This window comes from Gymnoscopelus braueri (genome assembly GCF_963280865.1).
Source record: "Gymnoscopelus braueri genome assembly, chromosome: 7".
NCBI classification, from domain to species: Eukaryota; Metazoa; Chordata; class Actinopteri; order Myctophiformes; family Myctophidae; genus Gymnoscopelus; species Gymnoscopelus braueri.
This window is the reverse complement of record NC_137608.1, coordinates 40,967,334-40,977,080: the sequence shown is the minus strand read 5'-3', so window position 1 is coordinate 40,977,080 and position 9,747 is coordinate 40,967,334. Positions and strand designations below refer to the sequence as shown.

The 9,747-nt window shown below is 42.7% G+C and overlaps 1 protein-coding gene across 1 annotated transcript; it reads right to left on the bottom strand.

Moving 5' to 3' along the window:
- Positions 1-5,737: 5,737 nt before the first annotated feature.
- aplnra (apelin receptor a) lies at positions 5,738-7,603 on the bottom strand. Its single transcript, XM_080432995.1, has one exon. The coding sequence runs from the start codon at positions 7,425-7,427 to the stop codon at positions 6,336-6,338; it is 1,092 nt and encodes a 363-aa protein (XP_080289121.1). The 5' UTR covers positions 7,428-7,603; the 3' UTR covers positions 5,738-6,335.
- Between the last annotated feature and the right edge of the window lie 2,144 nt (positions 7,604-9,747).

Below are 9,747 nucleotides of genomic sequence, written 5' to 3'. Positions count from 1 at the left end.
AAAGTAAGGAGGTGGGAAAAAAAGAGTTTGATAAGACATTTCTCCCATAAAGTCCCAACACCTGTTCTGCAGTGTAATGAACCTCACAATTCCAACATCTTGTTTGGACAGATAGTCCCTTGTACCTTGTAAGGAGTTATTTAACTTGTGGCTAATTTACCCAGACCTATTCATTACAACACAGGAAAGGGGACATTTGAAACATCAAAGGATCTCACACTTTAGGGGGCATGCATCAGTGAGGAAGAAAAGTCACATATAAAGACAAGCATAATGGAAAAGGTAAACTGTAGGCAACACTGAAACACATGCCTCCAGTGCGTGAATATGAATATGAATTTTTGATGTTGATGTTTCATGCCCAAGATAGGGACGTTAAAAATACATATTTCACATGGTTAAAAACCACCTCAGGTGTAACCACGTCAGGGAAAAAGGGGGAAGGATAACAATGAAAAAATAGAATATATACCCTACTTAAAAATTGCATCCATTTTTATGTAAAAAGACTCCAAATGTCAGGCAGTTTTTAGCCCTTTTATACCACGGTCAGATGTGTCCAGTTCAACCTATATCTAACCTCAGTTAAGATGATTTAATTCTTATATTACATAAACAAAACAAAAAAAGTCTGATTCATCTAGGATAACCCCAGTAAAATGGTGGATTGTATTCACAAAAATGACCTGGTCAAGACAGCAGCATATTTGGTTAGTGATAGAATAACAATATAAAAAAAAAAAATTCATAATAAGAGACATTAGTGGTGATATTTCATGATGGTGTTATAGAAAAATGAGAGGTACTGAATGAGGACGAAAGGGAGGCTGTGAGAAACAAAAACCTAGTATCGCTGCCATATCTCTTCATCTACTGAGAACTTTCCCCTGCTCATATTTCATTCCGAGTGTTGTGAGGATTATTGTTAATTTCGACCTGTGCACATCCATGCATGATCCAGGGTTTTATACATGTATACAGTCGCTACGCCTACCAGCCCTGACTCAAAACCGCAAGGCAAAACATCACCCACCAGTCTCTCACACACACACACCCACCCACACCCAAACCCACCCACAAACAAACACACACACACACACACACACACACACACACACACACACACACACACACACACACACACACACACACACACACACACACCCCTGTTTTCCAATTGTCACAAGGACTTTTGATCCCCACAAAGATATAGAAATACCTATTACATACACACATGCATGCGCGCACTGACGCACATAGAGACACATTTCTCCTTGATTTTAGACTCTGGCTCTGGCTTTTGTGTTCCAGCCTCACAGGTAAGAAGGAAGTCTGCAGTAAGCATGACACCCCTGGTCTTTGATCTCCCAGAAGAAGAGCTGGAAGGGCTAGAGGGGACTGTTTGCGGCCCTGTTCTCACAGCTTATGGCTCTGTGTCGTATCTAAGTGCAATCTAATTGCTCTGTGACCTGACTAATGGGTGGATTGTATGGACGGATACTTTCGCTAACTGGGTCTTTTGTGTAGCGTGCCCTTCAACTAATGCTGTTTGTTTTGTGACTGATTATTTGCACGAGGAGCTGATTGTATGCAGGTGATTGTGTGTGTGTGTGTGTGTGTGTGTGCATAGGTGTTTGTGTGTGGGAGCATGTAGGTGTTTCTGTGTGTACATATCTGAAAAGAGAGAAAGAGAATGTATAAATGGAAGTTTAAGTCTAATTTAGTATATTTCATTGTACAACTTATCTTCAATGCATTGTGTCTCTTTTTTTTGTTGAAAATTAGTATTGTTTCAGTGAGCTACGCTATTTTAACAAAGTAAATTAGGCTCAATGGGTCTCTCTCTGTATCACATATGTGTGTGTCCGTCTATGTACACGTATGTTGCAGCCTTGCAACAGGTGGACGAATGCTGGAGAGAAAGTAGGGTTAGTGTTGACAGGCTTTGGAATGTGATCTCTGTTTACACGTGCGTATGAACACAGACACACACACACACACACACACACACACACGTGCACGCACGCACGCACGCACGCACACACAAACACACGCTCACAATAGAGTACATTTGTTGCTGCTTGGGTGGGATGGGACAGCAGGGAGATCTAAGGCTAGCAGTTGTGTTTTGGTTGAGTTGCAGGGTGTTCATATGTCCCATTTGGGTGTGGCAGCTCACACTGACGACAACACATGCACCTGTGTCTGCTGGTTTCATTTTACAATCTGGGATAGGGATTGGGGTTTTGTATTGGAGTAAGTATGCCTGATGTACAGCGAACAGCGTCAGTGTGAGAGGGGGGCATCCTCTGACCCCCACCCCCCTGTAAATATGTTGTTGCTGATATGTAATGTATTGTATGTAGGCTATTGTATGTCATGATGATGAATTGAGTACAATGGACCACAATGGAAACAAGTTTTTTGTGTTATCCTTTTAGCACTGTTTTTGTTTTACTGTAGCCTACTGCTGTACCGTTTTAAAACTTTTTAATAAAGTATTCAATCAATCAATGTCAATTTGACTCTGAGAGTGTAAGAATGGACCCAAATGGACCTGTTTTAGATTACTACTACTACATTTTACTGTGTGGCAGTTCCAGAGAGGTTAAAATTAAATGCTGATCTTTGGTTCCGGGACATGACATGCCTCCAAATGTGGTGGGACTAGATTGTGAGTTAAGATTAAGATTGATTAGAGTTAAATTCCAGAGGAATTGCTTTCTTTACAACTTGAGGCTAAACTTTTTTCAGAAACACAAGCAATTAAATAACTTCCAGAGATTGCATCTTAAAAGCAGTGTGTTATGACCTACAGGGTGTTTATTTTTTTCTTTCTTTCGTCTTGACATAGTTTGACAGCTGTTTGGCAGTTGATAAGAATTTCCCACAATCAAAACCCCTCATACACTAATGGATGAGTTACTCAAGCAGGTACTAAAATGGTTTTGAAGGGCCCAAGGGATTAACATGCTCAATTTCTTTATGAAAATATTTAAGGAAGCTCAACCCCCCCAACACGTACAAGCGTGCACGCTCGCACACACACACACACACACACACACACACACACACACACACACACACACACACACACACACACACACACACACACACACACACACACACACACACACTCACTCACTCACTCACTCACTCACTCACTCACTCACTCACTCACTCACTCACTCACACGCACACGCACACGCACACGCACACACCTCGCTGCGCACACCGCAGTCACACCCAAAGACCTACAAACAAACAAACAGGCCACACACGAGCACAGAAATAAGCTGATACGGTTGATGAGCATTCAGATGGCTTGTACCATTGTTTTCTGTTTCAATTGGCTGTGGCCTCCATGCATCCTCTCAGTGCTTTGGTCAGCTGGCCTTCTGGTTGAGTTAGCCCAAAGCGGCCTTACTGGCTAACACCATTGGACAAGCTGTCAGCACAACTTATCTCAATAACAACATGTCTGGCCAGTCCTCCATGCATGATTGACTCCACTCTATCTGTCATATTATCAATTAACTATTACTTATCATTACCATCAGCCAAATGATGCATGAACTGAAGCACACTGTAGTCAGTTTGCCATATACTCTTTTCTGTCATCCAGGGCAACTTGCTGTTCGGGTTGGGACAAGAGTATAAGTGGTCAGGTAGCATTTTTTCAAATACATTTGAAAATACGTCATGATGTGTGATGATGGCCAAACTGGGTGCTGCACAAGGATTAAACCTGTGGCCTTTGAGTTACAGGATGGTTTCTCCGACCGCTAAAGCCACTCTGTCATTTTTTTTCCTGTATGGGACAAACAAACTGAAGCTGTTGTGTACATCAGTGTTGCAGTCACGCGTGATTTAAGTTAAGCCCTGCCGCTGTCAGATCTGTTCTGTTCTCCACGATAGCCAATGAGTAACATATGATCTGTATGAAGAAAAGCTGAACCACGTTGCCTGAACATTCTCAGCATTTCACATCTGTTGTTGGTTTCTAGAATGTGCAGGATTAACCTGTCATGTACAACCATGATCCATACACTTTCAGCTCCTGATTTCATGCTCAATGCTAATTCTTTTCTCCTGCGCTCAACTGCGATTTGTGCAAAGTCCTCCACTCTATCATCACTGTGTTTGGGCATCTGCATAATCCCCCTACCCCCTCACCCATCCTCCTCAACCACATAGCATCACCGCCTCACACCCCAAGCCCTCTCACCCCAACCCCCCCCTCACCCTCACAACCGCTCTAACTGCAATCTCTTGTCAACAGGGACAAATATTGACTTGTTCAGTAGCCCGATTTCTGCCAGGTTTAGAACCCCCCCTCTCTCTCTCTACCACCACCACTACCGCTAAACAGTAATTATGTTCAACAGAGCTCATTACTGTTATATCAAAGAATCCCTCAGAAGAGTCACTCATTGGTAATGACCCCATTATTCATTGAACATGTGGGCGGTTGGCCCTGCCTCCTGTGGATAGATAAACCTACCCAGACTACAGAGGTACTGGTAATATTGGCTCCAGTGCTGTTGAGGCTGAACTGACGATGGTGCACAGTATTGTTTTTGTCAATATAACGGAATAAAAACTGCTCTGAAACCCATTCCTACTTTTCAAACCTAAACAACCAAATCGTCTAAAGTACATAGTTCTTTTTTTTAAGGATGAGTGCCCCTTAGCGTGCTTTGATAACACCAGTCTGTTGTCATCTTATTTATTTCCCCACATTTTCTGACATTAAAACCTGAATTCTGATACAATCATTCACAACCATTCAAAGGTAGACCTATGCCAGAAGGTAATAGGCAGGTCCAGCCAGGTGAGTTTTCAATACACACTCTTAGTTCCAGGATGACTGACTGTTGGTTTGCATAATCCGGTTACAGTCTGGATGGTGGTTGTGAATGAATAGAGATTAGAGATCTATTAGTCTCAAGGTGTAAACCAAATGCAAGGCATTCATACCAAAGCCCTGGCCCCTCTGGGTGATCTTTATCACAGAAATAACAGGATGGAGCAATTAAACGCTCTCCAGTGAAACTAATGTAAACATGCTCCATGATGAATAAAAAGGGGCAAGACACTGGTGTGACTTGTCGTGAATTTCTATAGCCACAGACCTTTTCAGAAACATAAATATTCAAATTTAGAGTTTGAATTGCAACGCATTGTTCTCATAATCCTATATTTTGTTCTCTCTTTCAAAACCTTGCAAATGTTTTTGAGTAGTTTAAAACATATTTATTTGTTTTATTTCACTTTATTTCTCTCTCTCTCTCTCTCTCTCTCTCTCTCTCTCTCTCTCTCTCTCTCACACACACACACACACACACACACACACACACACACACACACACACACACACACACACACACACACACACACACACACACCTCAAGAGAAACATAAGAATTTGGGTTCATAGAACACATCTTTAATACAGTAGTTAGTTACAACATTGTCAAAAAAATAAAAGATATACATCAAACAGAAACAATTATTGAGTTCATTTCTTCCTTTTAGTGTCAGGGCTACATTGTGAATCCCCCCCTCAGCCACCCACTCACCCCCCACTCCATTCTACTTCCCCGACAACATTTGTCAACTGCCATCTGCCTGTCTGCCCTCGTCTCCTCCACAAACTATATAATTAAGCTGCAACACCTTTACTCTTCTTACACCCCCCCCCCTCCCTCCCTCCCTCCCTCCGGCACCCAGCACCTCTACCTCACAAACAAACACATGTACACAAGCAAGGTGGGTCTTTTTTGGGTGTATTTTTTAATCTGTTCATTTAACAAGTGCCTCCAAAACAAAACAATAGATTTGAAAAAAAGCTATGGTATGAAAATACTGTACAACTTTATGATTTACCCAGTGTAAACAGATTTACAGTTACGGTAATACAGAGCCAATATGTGTCATCAACTCACAATTCAAAAATATGCGTGTGTGGGGTTACAAACATAGTTCTGGTCCCCGATAGTCCATCATAGTTCAAAGACACGGTTTTGAGGGGGTGAAAAGCAACCAAGGAGTTCAGCCAGCTGGCTCCCGGTTCAAAGTCCAGCGGTTTGAGTCTCTCCGCCTAAACACACACGTAGAGCTCCCACCCATCTCATAGCTACATCAGCAATAAAGGAAAACATAAACAAATTCATGACGGTGAGCAGTGAGATTTCATAGTTCATCATCTCATCATTCATGCTCATCAGCTACACATAAAGTCTGTAATTTTTCTTTTAAATGTTCCAATAGTGTGAGAGACAGAAACCGTCCAGCAGCTCTCACTCCACCTATCCTCCACCATCCACTCCTCCCTACACCTTGGTGGCCAGAGACTGTACCTCTGACTTCTGTGTCTGGGCGCTGAGCGTGGATGAAATGGAGCTCATCTGGCCATGCATTGCTTTCTTCAGGTTGAGCAGGCACAGACATTGGGAACGAAAGCGCAGGTCAAAGAAAGCATACAAGAACGGGTTGAGGCAGCTGTTGACGTATGCCAAGCAGGTGGCGTAGGGGTGGGCGAGCAGGAGGAAGCGCAGGAACAAGCAGGAGTTGGGGGCCAGACCGAGGTAGGACAGCGCATCCATGCTCTTCAGCACGTGAAAGGGTGTCCAGCAAAAGGCAAACACCACCACCAGGGTGGTGATGATCTTCAGTAGACGCTTTTTCTTCTGGTCCTCCTTGCGCAAGTTGTTGAAGTGGCGGGTGACAGTGCAGCCGATGAAGCAGTAGAAGATGGTCATCGCCAGGAAAGGCATCAGGAAGCCCAGGGCAGAGGAGGAGAGGCTGAGCCCTGCAATCCAGAAGTACTCGTGCCTCTGGTTCAGAGTCACCAGACTGAAGTCCATGGCGCACATCGTGCGGTTGCTGTTTGGATCGGTGACTGTGGTGCGAAACAGCAGCGTGGGCACAGCGAGCAGGCCAGACAGGAGCCAGATCGCCCCCAATGAGGCCAGCATGGTCCCCCTTGAACGCAGCCTGGTGCTGGACAGGGAGTGGACGATAGCCAGGTAGCGGTCAAAGCTCAGGCAGGTGAGGCAGAACACACTGGCATACATGTTCACCAGAACAACGTAACTGCTGATCTTGCACAGGGCCACACCAAAAGGCCAGTGGTACCCCAGGGCGGTGTACACAGCCCACAGAGGTAGGGTAATAACAAAGGTAAGATCAGCCAGAGCCAGGTTGCCAATGTAGACATCCGCTGCCCTACGCTTGGATTTGGACCTCCAGACGGTGAAGATGACCACCCCGTTGCCTGAGAGGCCCAGGATAAAGATGAGCATGTAGAGAACAGGGATGAGGGAGTAGGAAGGTTCCCACTCAGAGAAGTCACATATAGTCTCGTTGTACTCATCATAGTATTCATCATAGTTATCTCCATAGTCCATAGTGGGGGCTTCCATTGCTGGAGTTGAGTTGTAGCAGAAAAAGCACAAGAACAGGCAGTTTCCTTTGTTTTCAGTGTAAAATCCCAGGGCTTCAGTTGTCCGTGAGAAGAAGCAAACCAAATATCAGTGCAAACTGAGACTACAAAGCAGTCACAGTTGTGAGTTTTCATGGATTTACGTTGAGAGCACAGAATGCATGTGAGAGTGAGGACTGGTGCTGCTGCCTGCCTTTTTAAACTCGGCCCTCCACACCCCCTAGTCCCCTCCCAGGAACGACCCCCTCCCCCATTAAAGCACTTTTGGTCTCACATCCCCCTCCTCCTCCTCCTCCTCTCTCACCTCTTTAGCACACACCATGGCTCACTGGCAGGGGCTGCTGGGATGACATCCAGTCATATAGCCTATGCTATTCAGATAGTCAGACATAGCCTACCCACTGACAAATGTATTTGCTGTCAATACTCATACATGTCTAATTCAGCCGTAGCTAGTTGAGTAGGCAACTAAGTTGACACATCTTCTGGAAAATCTAGTTTTTCATAGTAGCCTATCACATAGATATATTAAAATGTATTCATTTGTCAATCATTTAGGTAGCACAAAATAATTTTGATCATGCCCTGAGCATGTCTGAACAAGCAGGTTTGCAGATTTACATTATGAAAAGTTGTTAATGGTGCAAACTATGTAGGCTGCATTGGTTCCACACTGTTGTTTGGTGTTGTGGAGCAGCTAAATTTAACTGGGTGATTTACACTTTTGCCAATGCAGATAAGACAATCTTATTTAATATATTGGCCTGAAACAAGACAATTGGCCTTGCTACATCGACAATGAATTTTCAAACTGGTTCATGATTAGATTAAATGTAAATGCTTATAGCTCAGGGGATGTGTGAAATCAATTCTCAAGTATGGGGATTAATTTCCATGATAAAAGGACGAGCAAACAAACAGGTTTAAACAAAAACAAAAGGAAACTTCGCATCGGTCATGTCTTTGTGAGGGAGTGGGACCCTACTTTACAAGCCTATATTTGCTTATTCAAAGTTTATTCAGAGCTGACGCCTTGGGCCTAGATGTGCGAAAGGCTGTTTAACAGGATAGACTCCTACAGTAGCCTACATTCAGCTGATTTAAGACGTATATTATTTACCGTAGAGAGGATTCATTGTATCGGTTTGCTTAACAACACGAAGCTCAAAACAAGACAATTAACAAGACACTATAAGGGGAAATAAAACGTAAAGTAACTAAGTACATTTACTCAAGTACTGTAGCTAGCCTACTTAAGTACAATTTTGAGGTATTTTTTACTTTACTGGAGTATATCTAATTTTCAGTACTTCTACTCCACATCTCACAGATTAAATATTATACTTTTACGCCACTACAATTATTTAAACATTTTAGTTGCTAGTTACTTTGTAGATTGTGATTATTATTACAAAACATACGTTAACCGATTCAGCCCTACTATTTATACATTGCAGTATTGATACTTTTACTTAAGTAAAAAATGTGAATAGCCTACTTTTCCCACCACTTAGTTGCTCCTAGGATTGGCGACAGCAAGGCCGCGCAGGAATTGAATTAAGGCAGTCAGTGCATGTGTGAGCTTGAGAGGTGATCAACAACAACTGAAACCATTAACCCCCACACACTTTCCACCCTCCAGCAACCTTTTGATCACTGGATCAAGTTTCATAAATCCTTGTAGATAAGGTCTTTGTGTGTAGGCCCTACTTCAAATAATCTCTAATAGCCTAGTTTGTTATGATAAATTATAGCCTACTTTGCACACATCATTTGGTAATTTGATTAGGCTCCTTTCTTCACACCACTTAGTCATAACCACTAATTTACCCCAAGGAAATATATAGCCTATATGTTTCTTTTATCATCACACAAGTAGCTATATTCACAATGTTCTTGTCTTTACCTAATGATTGATTTGTGGTGATTAGCTATTATATATTATATAGCTTATTTTCAGGATAATGAAGGAGGGAAAGGCCAAATTTGATCAAACTATTTGGAATAGACTACAATGAATAACGATTTCTCATGATTGAGTATGGTTTCTAGATTCAAATAATCACATCCAAGGCAATTTATCTGTATAAAATAGGCTACAAGTGTTGAAAGGTAACATTGTAAACGTGCCTTCTAGTGGTGACAATGGGGAGTTGCTCTAATTAATTCCAGCAGTCACTTACTGTAATACTCAAGTGCACATGTGCTGTGAAAAACATGTTTGCTGAAAAGCAGGGGTTTACACCAGTGGTTCTCAAACATTTTCATGTCAAGGATCCCCAAGTTGAGATGTTTGGCCA

Bases quoted from the DNA above. Each gene is read 5' to 3' on its own strand.
- aplnra (XM_080432995.1), bottom strand. From the start codon at position 7,427: ATGGAAGCCCCCACTATGGACTATGGAGATAACTATGATGAATACTAT.